The 20,735-nt window shown below is 43.4% G+C and overlaps 1 protein-coding gene and 1 pseudogene across 1 annotated transcript; both read left to right on the top strand.

Annotated features, from left to right (window-relative positions):
• Nucleotides 1-980: 980 nt before the first annotated feature.
• Nucleotides 981-8,729, top strand: LOC147115404 (extracellular calcium-sensing receptor-like). The gene is made up of 6 exons (XM_085989408.1): nucleotides 981-1,189; nucleotides 3,608-3,899; nucleotides 5,145-5,978; nucleotides 6,147-6,369; nucleotides 7,587-7,715; nucleotides 7,822-8,729. The coding sequence occupies exons 1-6, from the start codon at nucleotides 981-983 to the stop codon at nucleotides 8,727-8,729; spliced, it is 2,595 nt and encodes an 864-aa protein (XP_085845534.1).
• Nucleotides 8,730-19,268: 10,539 nt separating this feature from the next.
• Nucleotides 19,269-20,735, top strand: part of LOC147115403 (extracellular calcium-sensing receptor-like) — a 54,225-nt pseudogene continuing 52,758 nt past the window's right edge.

The following is a 20,735-nucleotide window of genomic DNA, read 5'->3' as shown; positions in this document are numbered from 1 at the left end:
TGTCATTTTTAGGCTGATTCTATTTGGATTATTGAGATGCCTGGCTAATTCTCCAATCGGAAAATTACATTTGCCTTTTTTCAAATCTTACTAGTATGCACCTATTCCCTTAAAATGGCCTTTAGCGCATCGCAAATGGCCCTTGTTTTCTCCCTAATTAATCACCCATCAAATCTATTGGTTTTTAACTTTCAGCCCATCCAATTTAACGTTTTACTAAAGTCAGAGTCTTGGAAATGAACAAGGTGCACCTGATGTTGGATGGCACATTGCCAGAATTCAAGAGGCACGCATTTAGTATCTAACTAGCTTCTGTTCACCCGCATGTTCAAATGGACAGGGTGCCCTTAGGCATTAACTTAATCAATGACCAGTCTTTTGCTTTTATAGTAATGGAAGAATATTTTGGAGTTAAGTTTTGCATTTTGTGCTGTAATCCTTTCCCTTGCCTCTTTGGCACACGCAAAATATTTTCAGACCAATGTCATGTACACGTTAAATGTTCAAACCCATTTTCACCCTATGAGCTTTGTAAATACTTTCCTTCCGAATATTTTAATTTTCTTGTCAATTCATTTGGCAGCATTTTGATTTGCATTGGCCTTGCTGAACTCATGGACTCGTCCTGCATCTCCCGCATAATTTCTTCATTAATTCTTGTTCTTGTTTCTTATTATTTTATTGGCTTTCGGCTTAATTGAAAAATGAACCATTCACCGATCACTTACAAACTGACACATGGGATATGGTGGAGCATTCCGTAGTCACAAAGGCATTTGTATTCGCTCAGGATATTGACTAATTTCCCGGAGGCAGACACAATAACTAATGGAAAAAACATTTTCCTATTGAGGTTATCTCTCTCAGCATTTGAAATGCAGTGCCCCATCAATTCATGTTCAGAGACAGTATATAAAGAGCATAAACAGAATTCTTACCGTGTTGCAAAATAATCCGTAACAGTTGTCTTCAATTCTGCGATGTTTCAGTTTATGTCGCGGATGCTTCTGACGGTGTTTTTTGCTTGGAGATCAGATGAGCGAACCTGCACACTTCGGGAAAGATTCTATTTACCCAATATATCTAAGGATGGGGACATCGTGCTAGGAGGGTTGTTTAACGTGCACTCGAACAGGTTTGAGCAGATCAATTTATTTACAAAGCCACCCGAAGAAACCAGATGTGGAAGGTTAGTTCAGTTCTGGTGTGACCTTTCGTAGTTGCGCTCAAGTATTAACTAATAGCCCTGCTCGAGTATATGGTCATATATGTATTCCATTAGGAGTGATATTTTGTTAAATACTTTCCTATTTATGTTCTATTTAGGGTGCCAGTTTGGAACTACGCTAAGTTGCTCAACACATTTGTTTTTTTATTGTATTCTGGCTAATCGTTTGCAATTAGCTATCAGGAAAGTTTGTACATGTTGGGGCTCTTTTCTCCAGAAATGTGAAGACTCAGGGGTGGCCTGATAGAGCTCTTTATGATTATGAAAGGATTTGACATAGCGAAGATGTTTCCACTACGGGCGAGACCAAAACTCGGTGCCATAAGTATAAGATAGCCACTAATAAATCATATGGGGAAGTCAGGGAATCTCCTTTCCCCGGAGAGTGGTTGGAATGTGGAACTCGCTGTCACGGCGAGTGGTTAAGGCGAATAGCACAGATGTATTTAAGGGGAATCTAGATAAACACGTGAGGGAGAAAGGAATAGAAAGTTATGTTGATGTTGTTAAATGAAGAAGATTGTGAGGAGGCTCGTGTGACGCGTGAACACTGGCATGGATCTGTTCGGCCGACTGGTCTGTTTCTGTGCTGTAAATACTTTGTAGTATTTTGTAATACTACTGTAAATTGCTAAATTATTAAACACTTAATATGATCCTATACTTTAGTCTCTACTAAGCAGTTTGTATTGCCCATATATGTGGGACAGACCAAATCTTGGAGCCACTAATATAAAATAGTCACTAATAAAGCCAATAGGGAATTCAGGAGAAACGAAGAGAAGATTATGCTGATAGAACTGGATGAAGAGGGATGTGAGCAGGTTCGTGTGGAGCATAAACACCGGCAAGCTCCAGCTGGGCCGAATGGTCTGTTTCTGCGTTGTGCATTCTATGTAGTTCTATGTAATCTTCTCCCAGCTACACATTATTATGGTTACAATGATGACAACCAGGACCAATTGAAATAATACATAACAGTGGAATCATAGAATGGTAACAACACAAAGGTAGGCCATTGGGCCCGTCGAACCCATGCCGGCTTTCTGCAAAGCTAGACCCACTCTACCGCCTTTTCTCTGCAGCCCTGCAATTATTTTTCCTTCAGGTACTGATCCAATTCCCTTTTGAAAGCCACGATTGAATCTGCCTCCATCACCCTTTCAGGCAGTGCACTCTAGATCCTAACCACCCGTAGCGTAAAAAAGTTTTTCCTCATGCCGCCTTTGGATCTTCTGCCAATAACCTTTAATCTGTGTCCTCTGGTTCTCGACACTTCCGCCAATCGGATAACTAACATTACGTGTATAGTCTTGAAGTAAATGCAATAGAAAAGCTTTATTTGACTCGGTTTTGTTGAAATGCCCGGCAGATCGTTTATGTCAGTGAATAACCAAGTTATATTTTGCATTTACCCATAACAATAATTATCATCATCACCATCGTCATCGTCGTAATCGTCATGTAATCGTTTACTGATACTAGACTTAATTCATAACATGTGCTATATTGGGGTGAGGAATTTGCAGCAGATTTAGTATTCTGACCTGAAATATGGAGGTGAATTTCGGCGGGGATCCTGTCAATCATCCGCCGTAACTTCGGCATAGCCGTCCCTTCTGTTTTCCCGGGGGTTTCGCTGCTCTTACGCCGTAGTTAAGGTGGACGGGTAGGAGAACCGCCGCGATAATCTACAGACGGACTGCGAACATATTTCCCGCAATACTTGTTTTTTGTGGGACTATATTAACAACCAAAAGCAGCAGCACAAAACTACTTCTGACATTCGTTGCTCGTTTCAAACACCAGCGAGAAAGAACAGTCCATTTATCAGATGCCTTCTGCACATATCATCCATTAATTGTACATTTGGTTTTTTTTAAATTTTGAGCTACGATACATTTAATCAGGGTTCTACATGAGATTTGTTCATTAAGCTTCATATGATTATTTGTAAATATCAACATCGGCCAAACAGTTTTTGCATTAATAATGTAAAATTGAAACTGCAGCAGCGGATATGTGATTTAATTGCTAATAACCTGTATATAAATGTGATGTTATCGTTGGCCGATGATATGATGCTGTTAGTTTCAAAAATTTTCAAAGTAACTGCAGAACTACCTGAACCAAACAGTAAATACTTTGCCAACATTGTTTTACTTTGTTAGTAAAGGAAAGTAAATTATACGATAGATTTTTCTAGAATAGTATGAGGAACGTAATGGTTCCTATTTGCACGACCCATACCAACTACGTAGCTTTAAATGAACATTGCGTGCTTTAGGGTTATTTACGTTGCGAATATTCCAATGTGTTAGGACGTGCACAGGAAATCTGAACTAACTTCTCTAAACATCAACTGTGCTTGTTCCTCAGTTTTGAATTAAGGGCGTTTCGCTATGTGCAGTCCATGATTTTTGCAATAGAGGAAATAAACAATGACGAGACTCTTCTCCCGAACATTACACTGGGCTACAGGATTCACGACGACTGCGCGTCTCCCAAGATTGCAACAAAAGTCGCTCTGGCTCAGGTTAATGGGCAGGAAGATACATATGAGGCTCGTGTCTGTAACAGGACTCTCAATGTCGCTGGTATTGTTGGTGGCGATGGATCCTCAGAGTCTATTGCAGTGGCAAGAACAATCGGTCCTTTTAAAATGCCAATGGTGAGATTCCGTTAAATTACGCCGATTACTATCATATAAATAGTTAATTGCTAGATATATATCTAGATGTATACTTAAGTGTCAACTGTGGCTCAGTGGGTAGCACCCTCACCTCTGACTTAGAAGGTTGTGGGTTCAAGTCCCATTCCATGAGACTTGAGCACAATATCTAGGCAGACACTTCCAGTTCAGTACTGAGGGAGTGCTGCACTATCGGAAGTGCCGTCTATCCGACGAGCTGTTAATCCGATATCTGCCTTCTGAGGTCCACGTAAAAGGTTCTATGACACGAATTAAAGAATAGCGGGGACCTCTCCCCGTTGTCCTGGTCACTATTTTGCCTTCAACTAACAACATTAGAATATATTACTTGGTCATATCAATTCACTGTCTGTGAGCCATTGCTCTGCACAAACTGGCTGTTGGCTTTCCAATATTACAAGAGTGTCTACATTACAAAAGAGCTTCTTTGGCGTAAAGCGTGTTGGGATGTCCTTAAATCGTGAAAGCCCCTATATAAATGCAAGTTCCTTCTTTCCTATTTCATTATGTTACTTCTTGAATTTATCAAAGTGAAAGCGTGTTTCGGTTTTCTCGCTAACTGTACTACTAGGGTCAGGGCTGGTCACTGGCCATTCATTATTGCATTAATTATATAGCATGGACACGTCTTCGCAATTTTTTTTTATTCGTTCACGGGATGTGGGCGTTGCTGGCAAGGCCGGCATTTTAGCCCATCCCTAAAACCACTGCGGTCTGTGAGATGAAGGTACTCCCAAAGTGTTGACTTTGTTGCAGTGGTTTGGTACAACTGCTGGGCCATTTCAGAGGGCAGTTAAGAGTCAACCACATTACTGTGGATCTGGAGCCACATATAAGCCAGACCAGGTAAGGACAGCAGATTTCCTTCCCTAAAGGACATTAATGAACAATTTGGGTTTTTCAGACAATCCGGTAGTTTCATGGTCACCATTACTGACACTAGCTTTTTAATTCCAGATTTATTTAATTAATTAAATTTAAATTCCCCAGCTGCTGCGGTGGGATTTGAGCTCACATCTCTGGATTATTAACCCAGGCCATTACTAGTCCAGTAACATAACCACTATGCTACCGTGCCCCAGTAAGCATTCATTTACAATTTATTAATAATTGCAATGACTCTAGAATATCTGCACGTCCGAAATATGTTTATCTCAACGGCATGGTTTGTTTGATTTTTTCCCCCTACTTAATTGATTGCAGGTTAGTTACTTTTCCACGTGTGTATGTCTCAGCAATAGGAACCAATATCCAACCTTTTATAGAACAATACCCAGTGACTACCATCAATCCAAGGCTTTGGTGCAACTTGTTAGGAGGTTTGGATGGACTTGGATTGGAACGATTAGCAGCAACAATGACTATGGCAACTCGGGAATGAAAGCGTTTATAGAAGCTGCAATGAATTTCGGTATTTGCATTGCCTTTTCCGAATCGTTTTACAGAACCGATCCTGCAGAAAAGATTGCGAAAATTGTACAAGTGATTAAAGCGTCGACCACAAAGGTTGTGGTGGCTTTTGCGGCATCAGGAGATATGCGCGTTTTGTTTGAGGAGATATTATGGCAAAACCTCACTGGCATTCAGTGGATAGGAAGCGAAGCTTGGATCACAGCGGATATTATTGCTCCAGATAAAAGATCGAGGCTCCTCACCGGGGCAATCGGAACTGCGGTGCGTGTGGTAGAAGTTCCAGGTCTGCGGGACTTCCTGCTCAGGGTCCATCCTTCTATGTTTCCCGGGGATAGTTTAGTGAGGGAGTTTTGGGAAACGACGTTCAGATGCACTCTAATATTAGATTACAACAGAAGCCAAGTAGGTTCATCTGCTCGGCTCCCTCAATGCACCGGAAATGAAACTTTGAATGGAATATACAACGTCTATACTGACCTGACGATGGACGGAAATTCCTATAATGTATATAAAGCAGTCGATACTTTCGTACACGCGCTGCACAACATGTTTTCGTGTGAAAATGGCAAAGGACCATTTATAAACAATACATGTGCTCATGTTTCAAACTTTCAACCGTGGCAGGTAAGGAATATACCCCATTTAATATCATTCATTTCAACTGCAAAATAAGTTGACAAATGTAAAAAAAAGTCTGTGAAATATATTGCTCGAACGATATGATCTTAAAGTTTAAAAAACTCTGTTTACATGTTAAGTCCCTAAAGAAATCTGTCCTATTATTTTGTAAAGTTGCTCCATTACATGAAGTCCGTATATTTCACAACGAAAACTGGTGAGAAGGTGTATTTTGATGATAGTGGCAATCCAGTAGCCGGGTACGACCTTGTAAACTGGCAAATGAATGAACACGGAGGCATTGAAGTAAAGATAGTTGGATATTATAATGGGTCAGCACCTCCGGGGAAAGAACTGGCGCTGAATCCGAAGCACATTGTCTGGAGCGGTGGTGAGCAGGAGGTATGGCTTCCAATTGAAACTGGCTGTAATTTTACTGTATTTCATAGTTGTTAATGTCTAATCATTATAATTTGGAATAGAATCTTAGCAAGAAATCTACTAAAGAGCATAATAAGGAATAGCCCCAGAAAACCGATAGCTAGGCCCAGTCTACAGCCGTTTATAAAGGGCGGATCAGACTTTACTAATACGATACTTCATCCAGAAATTAGACAGATTTAGACAAGGGACGGAGGGCATAATAGTATCCAAGTCACCGGGCTGGGAACCCACGGGATCCGGTGGATCGCCGGTTTTACTCCCCGACCAATATTACTCACCCTTGTCTTCGATGCAGAGTCAAATTTGGCTTGGTGGAAAACCAGCATTTCACCCGTTTCCGTCAATGCCCCGACTGGCAGGATAGGTTACAATTGCCTCTGGTTGCAGGGAGTGATTTGGTTCTGGTAATCTATCAAAACATCGTTTGATAAAATTCCACAAAAGAGACTATTTAGCAATATTCAGATGCATTATATTAAAGACAAAGTGGTCACATGGTAGAAACTTAGCTGAAGCACAGACTAGCAGTAAACGGACAGGGAATAGTTGTGCCAAATGCAGTTCAATCTATAGAAGGAAAACGAAAAATTCATTAATATAAAAGCAAAATACGGCTGATGCTGGAAATCTGAAGTAATAACAGAATCGCTGGATATATTCAGCAGGCCAGGCAGCATCTGTAGAGAGAGAAGCAGTTTTAACGTTTTGGTCGAAGACCAGAGTTAACCTTTCAGCTTGAACTGCTGAGTATTTTCAGCAGTTTCTACTTTTTACCTAATTAATATAGCACCTTTCACCTCCCCATGGTATACCATACAGCTGCACAGCCAATACTTTATTTTTGAAGTATAGTCCCTGTTGTTTTGTAGATATTTGGTGCGCAGCAACATCCCACAAACAATAACGAAGCTAAATGACCATTTAATCTGTTTATGATGATATTGATTGAGCGACAACTGTTAGCGAGCGGGTAGGGAGAGCTCCCCTGGTCTTCATAAATGACAGGACTTTAGTCAGTAAAACATATGAACGTCTCGGAATACGATATGAACTTTAACCTTAATTGAAAACATGCATTTTTACCGATGAAGATAAAGATAATTTACCAGTAAGTGCATGTGCAGTGTATCTATCAGCATCACAAGGTAGATAATCTACCGCTTCATTCCTTTACGATCCCCCGTGCAGTTTGCTCTGAAAGTTGTTCTACTGGAACAAGAAAAACGGCTAGGAAAGGACAACCTGTCTGTTGCTTTGACTGCTCTCCCTGTGCGGATGGGGAGATTAGTAACACTACAGGTGAGTCAAATACAGACTTTATTTTAATATACGTGTTTCGGCAAGTATCATCAGAGATATCTAAAACTGAACTTCTTCACTATATAATGTTCTCCTTTTCCCTTAGACTCCACAGACTGCATCAGATGTCCTGTCCTTTACTGGTCCAATGAGCGGAAAGATCAATGCATACCAAAGAATATAGAATATCTGGCTTTCACAGAAATCCTGGGAATTGTATTGGTGACTCTTGCATTGATTGGAGTGTGCATGGCTATAAATATTTGTGTTCTATTCTATCGATATCGAGAGACACCTCTAGTTAAAGCTAACAATTCCGAGCTCAGCTTCCTCCTTCTTTTAGCACTAACATGCTGTTTTTTGTGCTCAGTTACATTCATTGGCGAACCGTCCAACTGGTCTTGTATGTTACGACACACAGCGTTCGGTGTTACATTTGTGCTGTGTATTTCCTGCGTTTTGGTTAAAACCATCCTCGTGCTGATGGCATTTAAGGCCACGCATCCCAGCAATAACAGGATGAAATGGTTTGGACAGAAACAGCAGCGTGTAAGTGTTTTCCTCCTGACATTCGTTCAGGGTTTAATATGTGCCCTTTGGCTGATCACTGCGCCGCCATTTCCCATGAAAAACACAAAGTATTACAGGGACATTATTATTTTAGAATGCGATGCGGGTTCCTCTGCAGCCTTCTATTCTGTATCAGGTTATATCGGTTTGTTATCCTGCGTATGTTTTGTCTTCGCTTTTCTCGCCCGGAAGTTGCCGGATAATTTCAACGAGGCTCAATGTATAACTTTCAGCAGGCTTATCTTTTGTGCCGTTTGGATAACTTTTATTCCGGCTTCTGTGAGTTCTCCTGGGAAATACACTGTAGCGGTGGAAGTGTTTGCGATTCTGGCCTCCAGCTTCGGATTGCTGCTTTGCATTTTTGCTCCTAAATGTTACATTATCATGATAACTCCAGAGAAAAATACAAAGAAGTACCTAATGGGTAAAGGGATTGAAAAGTAGGTTTAAAGAACGATAAGACTTGGTGGTATGAATATTTGCTGGCGCATAATTTGTACTTCGAAGGCTTTGTGCAGCAATTATGTCACATCCCACAAATCAATTTGTTCATCAAGTTCAAGTATATGTTTTAAACGGAGTTCTTTTTTCTACCTTACTGTGCTGGAAACATCGACTTTAAAGTGTGGAAATAAAATTCAACGTATGAGTAATAAATATATTGGTGTCAATATCTTCCTGTTTCGGTACCCCTTCGCTCGTGGCTTTGGGTGTAATCTAGAGATTATCACCTTGGATGTAATGTTCTATCATTTTTTTCCTAGCTCTTGAAACTCTGCCTGTAGGACCACAAATCTTTTACTACCTGTAAAGCTGTTGCGCTCCCGGGGAAGGGAGTGAGGGGCGGAATGAAGGCAGCGGCGCTCAGAGAGCAGAAAGAGATGCAACTTATCATAATCTGTGTATGCATTTCTGCAGATAGGCCGCATTTTAATTTAATTTAATTTTAGCGCATGCATTTCTTAAAAATCTGCATTTAATATAACTTTAGTGTATGTACCTCTGCAAAAAGCTGCATTTTAATATAATTTTAATATAATACAAAATAATGTAAAGGGGTGAGGGGAGCCAAGAAGGTGGGGGTGTGAGGGTGTGCGGACCCGAGGGAGGGGTTAGTGGGAGTATGTGAGTGTGTTTGTGATAAGCCCATGCAGCAGAACCTGGTCTGCAATTGTTTTGGTTTCCTTGCCATTGGACCAAGGCCTTGCTCTGTCAAGTTCGTGTGGTAACTGCTGTGCAACGGCCACTCACGTTAAAATAATTGACGCACAGGCATCCTCCACCCCTTGAAAATGAACGTTGTGACCTGTAACGTCAGGACCCTCATAGTGACAGACCTGAACAGCAACAGACCTGAACGTTGCACCACTATCATAGCCTGGGAACTCAGACACTTCAACATCATCATCACCGCCCTGAGCGAGACAAGCTGATTCTCCTTGGCAATTTTAATGCCAGAGTTGGAAAGGACACAAATCTCTGCAGATGTGTGATTAGCAGGGAAGGAATAGGGAAAATCAACTCCAACGGAATCCTTCTCCTAACGAAATGCTAAGAACATGGTCTTGTCATAACCAACACCTTGTTTCGTCACAGAGATAAGTACAAGGCCTTATCATGACACCCTCGCTCCAGGCATTGACATCTGTTGAACTACGTCATCATCTGAGCGAGGGACCGCAAGGATGTCTGCATCACCCGCACCAAGACAGGAGCTGATGACTGATAGACTGACCACCACTTAATCCATTCCATTATCTCCATCAACGTAGCCTCAAAATGGCAGAGGCGACAGAAATGCTGCCACAGAAAAATCAACGCTGAAGGATTAAAAGACCCTGCGAAAAAAGCCCTATTCAGTCAACGCTTCACAGCTAACCTGACGGCTTCCAATGAACGGGAGCCATAGAGTGTCCATAGTGCCTGGTCTGCCCTTAAGTCCATCATAATTAGCACCTGCGAAGAGACTCTTGGTTTCTCTACCAGGACAGATCAAGACTGATTTGATGAGAACGACCAGGAGATCCAGGAGCTAATAAATCGTAAACATAAGGCGTTCTTGAATTGGAAACATCATCAGAACTCAAGGGAAAGAATACAGATTTACAGACAACTGAAGGCCCAGGTCCAACAAAAAACCCGTGACCTAAAGAACAGATGGAGGGTGGAAAGAGTGCAGGAGATCCAGCAACTAGCCAACAACCATGACGTGCGTGGATTCTTTAGTGCAGTGAAGATAATCTATGGCCTAAGTACCCAAGGATCTATCCCGCTGAGAGCTAAGAATGGTGAGGTGCTCATCAAGGACAGAGAGGCAGTCAGTGCCCGCTGTAAGGAGCACTTCAAAGATCTCCACAGTCAAGACTCCATCTTCGATGTACGTGTCCTTGACTCCATCCCACAGCATACAATTCGCCACTATCTCGGCACAATCCCAGCCCAGCACGAGGTTGAAAAGGTCATCTGACAACTGAAAAACAACAAGGCCTCTGGAGCAGATAAAACTCTGCCGAAGTACTAAAGCATGGCGGAGAAGCACTCTTGGTGCAAATCCATGACCTTATCTCCCTTATCTGGAAGGAGGAGAGCATGCCTGGGATTTTAGAGATGCTGTAATTGTGACCATCTTCAAGAAAGGAGACAAGTCCGATTGCAGTAATTACAGAGGAGTTTCCTTGTTGTCTGACACAGGGCAAGTCATTGCAAGAATCCTCCTCAATTGTCTCCTCCCAGTGGCTGAAGTGCTCCTCCCAGATTCACAATGCAGATTCCGCTCACTAAGAGGCACAGTGGACATAATTTTCAGTGTGTGACAAATCCAAGAAAAATCTATGGAGCAGCATCATCCTCTGTACATGGCCTTTTTTTGACCTCACAATGGTTTTTGACTCCGTCAACCGAGAGGAATTACGAAGTGTCCTTCGCAAATTCGACTGATCTCAAAAAATCGTTACCACCCTCTGTCTGCTCCATGATGACATGCAAGCTGTGATCCTCACTAAGGATCCATCACAGACCCAATACAAGTGAAGATCTGGGCCAAGCCAGCCTGTGCCATTGCACCTACACTCTTCTCAAACTTTCTTGCTGCAATATTTCATCACAACTCTAACAAGCTTCCTACCAATGTAGAGCAAATCTACAGGACGAATGGAAAATTGGTCAATCTCCATCGTCTTCTGTCCAGAACCTGGGAGAAGGAGACAGACCATACCTTGGGGCCAAATATGTAACAACATGTCACAACCTGAGGACTGTTTAAAATTAAGACTGTTTAAAATTAATATTGAACGTACCAAATGAAGTACAAAGACTGTTTAAAATTAATATTGTTTAAAAGTAATATTGTATGTACCCAACAAATGTCAAATCGATTGGCACCTACAGAATGTTTGAAAATGTACCTTTTTGCTATGTAAGCTTTGGCAATATGGTTCTCTGTAAACTTTCATGCCAATAAAGCATTTGAATTGGAAAAAATTGGAATTGGATGTCCCAACCTCTGTTATTGAATTACAGTATGCAGATGACGCTTGTGCTTGTGCACGCTCGGAGGCCGAACTCCAAGCCATCGTTGACTCCTTTACTGAAGCATACAAGGGAATGGGCCTTACATTAAATATCCGATAGACAAAGGTTCTTTATCAACCTGCTCCCATCGCACAACACTGCCCCCCAGACTATCATAGAAACATAGAAGATAGGAGCAGGAGGAGGCCATTCGGCCCCTCGAGCCTCCTCCACCATTCAATGCGATCATGGTTGATCGTCCAAATTCAGTACCCGGTCCCTGCCTTCTCCGCATACCCCTTGATCCCTTTAGCCTTAAGAAATATATCCAACTCCTTCTTGATTATATTTAATGAATTGGCCTCTACTGCCTTCAGTAGTAGAGCATTCCACAGGTTCACCACTCTCTGGGTGAAGAAATTCCTGCTCATTTCTGTCCTTAATGGCCTACCCCTTATACTTAGACTGTGACCCCTGGTTCTGGACTCCCCGACTGTCGGAAACATCCTTCCAGCATCTAGTCTGTCCAGTCCTGTCAGAATTTTATAAGTTTCAATGAGATCCCCTCTCATTCTTCTAAACTCCAGCGAGTACAAGCCCAATCGACCCAATCTCTCCTCATACGTCATTCCTGCCATCCCAGGTATCAGCCTGGTGAATTTTCGCTGCACTCCCTCCATGGCAAGAACACCATTCCTCAGATAAGGCGACCAAAACTGCACAAAATGCTCAAGATGTGGTCTCACCAAGGCCCTGTACAACTGCAGCAAGACATCCTTGTTTCTGTACTCAAACCCTCTCGCTACGAAGGCCAACATACCATTTGCCTTCTTAACCGCCTGCTGCACCTTCAGCGACTGGTGCTCAAGGACACCCAGGTCTCGTTGCACTTCCCCTTCTCCCAATCTATTGCCACTCAGATAATAATCTGCCTTCCGGTTTTTGACACCAAAGTGGATAACCTCACATTTATCCACGTTATATTGCATCTGCCATGCTTCTGCACAATCACCCAGCCTGTCCAAATCATTCTGGAGTTTCTCAGCATCCTCCTCACAGCACACACGCCCACTCAGGTTTGTGTCGTCTGCAAATTTGGAGATATTACATCTAGTTCGTTCGTCTAGATCATTAATATAATTTGTGAATAGCTGGGGCCCAAGGACCAATCCCTGCGGTACCCCACTAGTCACTGCCTGCCACTGGAAAAAGACCCATTTATTCCAACTCTTTTCTTTCTGTCTGCCAACCAGTTCTCTATCCAAGTCAATACCTTGCCCCCAATCCCATGAGCCTTAACATTGCATGCTAATCTCTTATGCGGGACCTTATCGAATGCCTTCTGAAAGTCCAAATACACCACATCCACTGGTTCTCCCTTATCTATTTTACCAGTTACATCCTCAAAAAATTCGAGTAGATTAGTCAAGCACGATTTACCTTTTGTAAACCCATGTTGACTTTGTCCGATCCTGTCACTGTTTTCCAAGTGCTCTGTTATTACATCTTTTATAATGGACTCTAGCATTTCCCCCACTACCGATGTCCGGCTTACCAGTCTGTAATCCCCTGTTTTCTCTCTACCACCTTTTTTGAATAGTGGGGTAATATTAGCTACCCTCCAGTCCATTGGTACTGTTCCAGATTCCATCGAATGCTGGAAGATAATCAGCAATGCATCTACTATTTCTAGGGCCACTTCCATAATTACCCTAGGAAGTAGATTATCAGGCCCTGGGGACTTATTGGCCTTCAATCCCATCAATTTCCCTAACACAATTTCACTACAAATACTGATTTCTTTCAGTTCCCCCTTTCATCAGACCCTATTTTCGCCGACATCTCTGGGAGGTTATTTGTGTCCTCCTTTGTGAAGACAGAACTAAAATATGTATTTAATTGGTCAGCCGTTTCATTGTTCCCCATTATAAATTCTCCTGATGCTGACTGCAAGGGACCTACGCTTGACTTCACCAATCTTGTTCTCTTCACATATGTATGAAAGCTTTTACAGTCACTTTTTCTGTTCCCTGCAAGCTTACTCTCATATTCAATTGTCCCCTTCTTAATTAATTCATTTGTCCTCCTTTGTTGAATCCTAAACTGCTCCCAATCCTGAGGTTTGCTGCTTTTTCTGGCCAATTTATATGTCCTCTCCTTGGACCTTATGCTATCCCTAATTTCCCTTGTTAGCCACGGTTGAGTCACCTTTTTTGTTTTATTTTTATGCCAAACTGGGATGAACAAATTCTGTAGTTCATCCATATGGTCTTTGAATGTTTGCCATTGCCTAACCACCGTCAACCCTTTGTGTGACATTCCCCAGTCAATCCTACCCAAGTCGTGCCTCAGACCATCGTAGTTTCCTTTAACTAAATTGAGAACCCTAGTCTTTGAGTCAACTACTTCATTCTCCATCTTAATGAAGAATTCTATCATATTATGATCACTCCGATCCAAGGGGCCTCGTACAACAAGATTGCTAATTAATCCTTTCTTGTTACATGATACCCAGTCTAAGATCAAAATCCATGACGAGACCTTGGACAGTGTGGGTCTCTTTCCATACCTTGGGAGCCTTCTGTCAGCGAGAGCAGACATCAATAATGAAATCCAACACTGCCTTCAGTGTGGCAGTACAGCCTTTGGTCGCCTGAGGAAAAGAGTGTTTGAAGACCGAAATATCAATCCCGGCACCCAGCTCATGGTCTACAGAGCAGCAGTGATACCCACCCTCGTGTATGCTTCAGATACATTGACAATGTACAGTAGGCACCTCAAAGCATTGGAGAACTTAGCCTCCGCAGAATCTCTCTCAGGCCAACATCCCCAGCATTGAGGCATTGATTACGCTCAATCAGCTCCGATGGATGGGCCAAATTGTCCGCATGCCTGATACAAGACTCCCGAAAAAAACACTCTACTTCGAGCTCTGTCAACGCAAACCATTTCCAGGAGGACAGAGCAAACGCTTCAAGGATGTCCACAAAGCCTGCTTTAAAAAAATTAACACCATCATCGACACTTGGAAATCCCTGGCCCAAGACCAGTCAAATTGGAGAAGAAGCATTTGAGTAGGCGCTGAACACTTTGAGTTTCTTTGTTGGGAGCATGCAGAGGCTAAGTACAAACAATGGATGGAATGTATGACAAACCAAGCACTCCACCCACTCGTCCCTTCAACCACTGCCTGCCCCACCAGTGGCAGAGTCTGTAGATCCCGCATAGTTCTCATTAGTCACCTTCGAACCCACAATATTGCAGTGGAAGCAGGTCATAAGAACATAAGAACATAAGAAATAGGAGCAGGAGTAGGCCAATCGGCCCCTCGAGCCTGCTCCACCATTCAATAAGATCATGGCTGATCTGATCCTAACCTCAAATCTTCTATCACTCTGCATCCACCCGAACCCATGTGATCTCCCGGGAGAGGCGAAAAACCAGATAAAGACCCAATGGCCAATTTGGGAGAAAAAAATCTGGGAAATTCCTCTCCGACCCATCTAGGCGATCGAAATTCTTCCAGGAGATCACTCTGTCCCTATATTTTCTACAGTACTTACCTTCTGTAAAGGCGATCTCCACCCCAGCCAGGAACAGGAATAAAACCATCTCCTGAAATCTAACACAGAATTAGAACACAGTAGGAGCAGAACAAGGCTACACGGCCCCTAGGCCCACTCCACTACCCACAGGGCCATGACCATTCCGAACCTAGACTCATGTCCAATTTCCTGCCCGCTCCCCGTAACCCTTAATTCCCTTTACTTCTAGGAAACTATCTATTTCTGTTTTAAATTTATTTAATGATGTAGCTTCCACAGCTTTCTGGGGCTGCAAATTCCACAAACCTACCACCCTCTGAGTGAAGAAGTTTCTCCTCATCTCAGTTTTGAATGAGCAGCCCCTTATTTTAAGATTATGCCCCCTAGTTCTAGTTTCACCCATCATTGGGAACATCCTCACTGCATCCACCCGATCAAGTCCCTTCACAATCTTATATGATTCAATAAGATCGCCTCTCATTCTTCTGAACTCCAATGAGTAGAGTCCCAATCTACTCAACCTCTCCTCATATGACCACCCCCTCATCCCCGGGATTAACCGAGTGAACCTTCTTTGTACTGACTCGAGAGCAATTATGTCTTTTCTTAAGTATGGACACCAAAACTGTATGCAGTATTCCAGGTGCGGCCTCACCAATACCTTGTACAACTGCAGCAATACCTCCCTGTTTTTACATTCCATTCCCCTAGCAATAAAAGCCAACATTCCATTGGTCTTCTTAATCACTCTGGGGGATGGGCGAAGAAGCAGAAGATTGCCTGTGTAATTGGTTGCAACATGGACCACAACCTCTGGCCGTTCCCCTTCCTCTCGTAGAATGTTCAGTGATAACCAGTGGCACCAGGGAAGGAACACACTCATGTCTGTGGTTGCAGATAGGGCTGTATACACCCCCTGTCTATCGAATCCCTTATAACAACTGCATTTCTACAACTTCTTGTCCCCACTGTGCAGCCAAGTTGCTCATGGTGGCTTGGAGTTACTTCTGACTACACTTACCCAAAGGTTTCCTTATCCTCACTGGTATTCAACTCTGAAGGCAGGCTTATGAGTGCCTCACTCCCAGGGGTTTCCTGGATTCCCTGCCTGCTCCTCCTAGTCTGACTGGTGGTCACTCACTTCCTCTCCTCCTGAACTCTCTGTACCTGCGGGGTGACCACCTCCTGAAACAAGCTTTACACAAAACTCCCAGCCTCCCATATGCAGTGTCATGATGCAAGCCGCCCCTCAAGCTCTATAATTCTGAGCTCGAGCTCGAGCTGTTGATGGCAATTCCTGCATATGTGGTTTTGTAGGACACACAAACTGTTCTGATATTCCACTTACATGAGACGGCCCTCAGCTGGCCTGCCATGTTTATTTTTTTTCGTTTATGGGATGTGGGCATCGCTGGCAAAGCCAGCATTTATTCTCCATCCCTAGTTGCCCTTGAGAAGGTGGTGCTGCGCTGCCTTCTTACACAGCTGCAGTCCGTGAGGTGAAGGTGCTCCCACAGTGCTGTTTGGGAGGAAGTACCTGGAATTTGACCCAGTGACGAAGAAGGAACGTTGATATATTTCCAAGTCAGGATGATGTGTAATTTGGAGGGGAATTGGAGGTGATGGTGTTCCCATGTGCCTGCTGCCCTTGTCCTTCTAGGGAACGAGGCCACGGATTTGGGAAGTGCTGCTGAAGAAGCCTTGGCGAGTTGCTGCAGTGCATCTTGTAGATGGTACACACTGCAGCCACGGTACACCAGTGGTGGAGGGAGTGAATGTTTAAGGTGGTGGATGGGAGGCCAATCAAGTGGGCTATTTGCCCTGGATTGTGTCAAGCTCCTTGAGTGTTGTTGTAGCTGCACTCATCCAGGCAATTAGAAAGTATTCCATCACACTCTTTTCTTGTGCCTTGTAGATGGTGGAAAGGCTTTCGGAAGTCAGGGGGTGAGAAACTCGCCGCAGAATACCCAGGCTCTGACCTGCTCTTATTTCCACAGTATTTATATGGCTGGTCCAGTTGAGTTTCTGGTCAATGGTGACCCCCAGGATGTTGATGGTGGGGGATTCAGCGATGGTAATGCCATTAAAGGTTAAGGAGAGGCAGTTAGTGTAGCTTTTAAAAGCTCTTCAGAATAACTTGTTCTTGACGACAGGTACAGGTATATTTGACGACAGGTACAGGTATATTGTGTATCAGTAAAATAGGTTTATTAAGCATTAAACATCCAGCACAAAGAAGTAATACTTAACAAGAAGATAGTCGCAAACTGTTCATCGAACCCGGGTGTTCCTTCTGAGTGACTGCGGTGCAGTGTCTTTATTCTCTTACAAAAAGAAAATACTGCAGATGCAGAAATCTGAAATAAAAACAGAAAATGCTGGAGATAATCAGCAGGTCAGGCAGGATACGTGAAGAGAGAAGCAGAGTTAACGTTTCAGGTTGATGACCTTTCGTCAGAACTGGAAAAAAGCAGGAAATGGGACAGATTTTTAAGCAAGTGTAGAGGCTGGGAAATGGGGGAGGGGATGAAGGAACAAAAGGGAAGGTCTGTGATAGGATAGAAGGCAGGAGAAGTTAAGATACATTAAGAGATGTTTAAGCCAAAAGGAGGTGGTAACGGGGCAGGTTAAGACACAAAGGATCGTTTTTCCTCAACCGAGGATTCCCCTCTACAGTAGTTGACACGGCCCTTGACCATGTCCGTTCTATCTCCCGCACTTGAGCCCTCAACCCAGCCCCACCCTCCCAGAACCACGATAGAGTTCCCCTTGTCCTCACTTTTCACCCCACCAGCCTCCACATTCAATGGATCATCCTCCGCTATTTCCAGCACCTCCAGTGTGATCCCACCACTAAACGCATCTTCCCCTCACCTCCCCTTTCAGCATTCCATAGGGATTGCTGCCTCCGCGACACCTTAGTCCACTCCTCTATCACCCCCAACATCCCTTCCCCTTCACCCGGCACCTTCCCGTGCAAGCACAGGTGATGCAACACATGCCCATTTACCTCCCCCCTTCCCACTCTCCAGGGCCCCAAACACCCCTTCCAGGTGAAACAGCAATTTACTTGTATGTCTTGCAAATTAGTATACTGTGTTCGCTGCTCACGGTGAGGTCTCCTCTATATTGGGGGGACCAAACGCAGATTGGGTGACTGCTTTGTGGAACACCTCTGTTCAATCCGTAAGGGTAACAAGCTTCTGGTCACCTGTCACTTTATTTCACCGCTCCACTCCCACTCAGACCTGGTGTATTTGGACTTTCAGAAGGCTTTTGATAAGGTCCCACATAAGAGATTGGCGTGCAACGTTAAAGCACATGGGATTGGGGGTAAGGTACTTACTTGGATAGAGAACTGGTTTACAGACAGAAAGCAGAGTTGGAATAAACGGGTCTTTTTCCGAGTGGCAGGCAGTGACTAGTGGGGTACCGCAGGGATCGGTGCTAGGACCCCAGCTATTCACAATATATATTAATGATCTAGATGAGGGAACTAGATGTAATATCTCCAAGTTTGCAGATGACACAAAGCTGGATGGGTGTATGTGCTGTTAGGAGGATGCCGAGAAACTCCAGTGCGATTTGGACAGGTTGGGTGATTGGGCAGATGCATGGCAGATGCAGTATAACGTGGATAAATGCGAGGTTATCCACTTTGGTGGCAAAAACAGGAAGACAGCTTATTGTCTGAATGGCAATAGATTGGGAAAAGGGGAAGTGCCACGAGACCTGGGTGTCCTTGTGCACCAGTTGCTGAAGGTAAGCATGCAGGTGCAGCAGGCGACTAAGAAGGCAAATGGTATGTTGGCGTTCATAGCGAGAGGATTCGAGTACAGCAGCAAGGTTGTCTTGCTGCAGTTGTACAGGGCCTTGGTAAAGTCCCTAAAAAAATCTCTCCCATTATTTTCTAAAGCTGCTCCATTACATGAAGTCTGCATATTTCACAACGAAAACTGGTGAGAAGGTGTATTTTGATGATAGCGGCAATCCAGTAGCCGGGTATGACTTTGTAAACTGGCAAATGAATGAAAATGGAGGCATTGACGTAAAGATAGTTGGACCTTATAATGGATCAGCACCTCCGGGGAAAGAACTGGTGATGAAACCGAAGCAAATTGTCTGGAGAGGTGGGGAGCAGGAGGAATGCGATGTGGTGAGGCATCCACATGGCCTCCCGAACCCGAGACTTCTACCACCTAGAAGGACAAGGGCAGCAGTCGCATAGGAGCAATATCACCTCCAAGCTGCCCTGCAATTCACACACCATCCTGACTTGGAAATGTGTCGGCCGTTCCTTCATTGTTGCTGGGTCAGAATCCTGGAACTCCTTAACAACACTTTGGGAGCACCTTCACCTCACGGACTGCAGTGGTTGAAGAAGGCAGCCCACCACCTTCTTAAGGTCAATTAGGGATAGGCAATAAAAGTTGGCCTTGCCAGTGACGCCTACATCCCGTGAATAAATGGAAAAAAGTGGTGCAGCTTAGAAAACCTATCTGATCCTCGGTGTTGTAAATATGCCTAAGATGAAGCCTTTCAATCTGGAAAAAAACCATCTCAGAGATTACCTTATAGAGGGACATGGTACGCTTAATGGGAAAGAGAAAATAAACCCGCTACAAATCTTTTAGACATATACGGGTAGATTATCAATTTGCAGCCTAGGTGTGAAATTGGTGTTGCGGATCGTCCGCCCGTATAGAAACCGTCCAATTTTCCTTTCCACTGATTTCAAATCACCAGGACAGGTGAGTAGATGCTCATGGTTTTAAAGGGAAAGGTTATATTAGAAGGCAGGACGTTTTTCTTTTAAACAGAACACAATCAACATCAGAACCACATTGTCATTGGAGGGTGGTTGAGACCAGGAAAATGGACTAATTTATGGAGCAGTTAGATGCTGTAATAGGAAGCTGATTAGGTTGTCACTCTGGAAGGATAATGTGAAATGTTCAGAACAGATGTCTTCAGGAACACTGTCTTTTGATGTTAGCGATTACAACTGAATATCCCCACTCTTAATTGATGTTAGTAAGAATGTTGTACTGATAGTTTCAGTGGCAGAGCCTTTGGTGAATCGTGATTATAATATCACCAGGTTTAGAATAGTTATGGAAAAGGACAAGGAACAATCAGGAGTAATAATACTTAACTGGAGGGGACTAACTTAATTGAGGTAAAAAAGGATCTGGCTCAGGTGGCTTGGAATCAAAAATTGGTAGGTAAATCATTAATTGAACAATGGGAGGCCTTCAAAGAGGAGATGGTTTGTGTACAGAGTAGACACATTCTCACGAGGGGAAAGGCAGGACATTCAAAGCTACAGCTGCATGGATAACTAAAGATATAGAGATTAAAATAAGGTAGAAAAAGGAGACATCTGACAAGGTAA

Source organism: Somniosus microcephalus, chromosome 6 (assembly GCF_052327205.1).
Source record: "Somniosus microcephalus isolate GS21.2 chromosome 6, FLI_Smic_1.0, whole genome shotgun sequence".
Taxonomy (NCBI): domain Eukaryota; kingdom Metazoa; phylum Chordata; class Chondrichthyes; order Squaliformes; family Somniosidae; genus Somniosus; species Somniosus microcephalus.
This window is presented reverse-complemented; position numbering and strand designations above follow the sequence as displayed.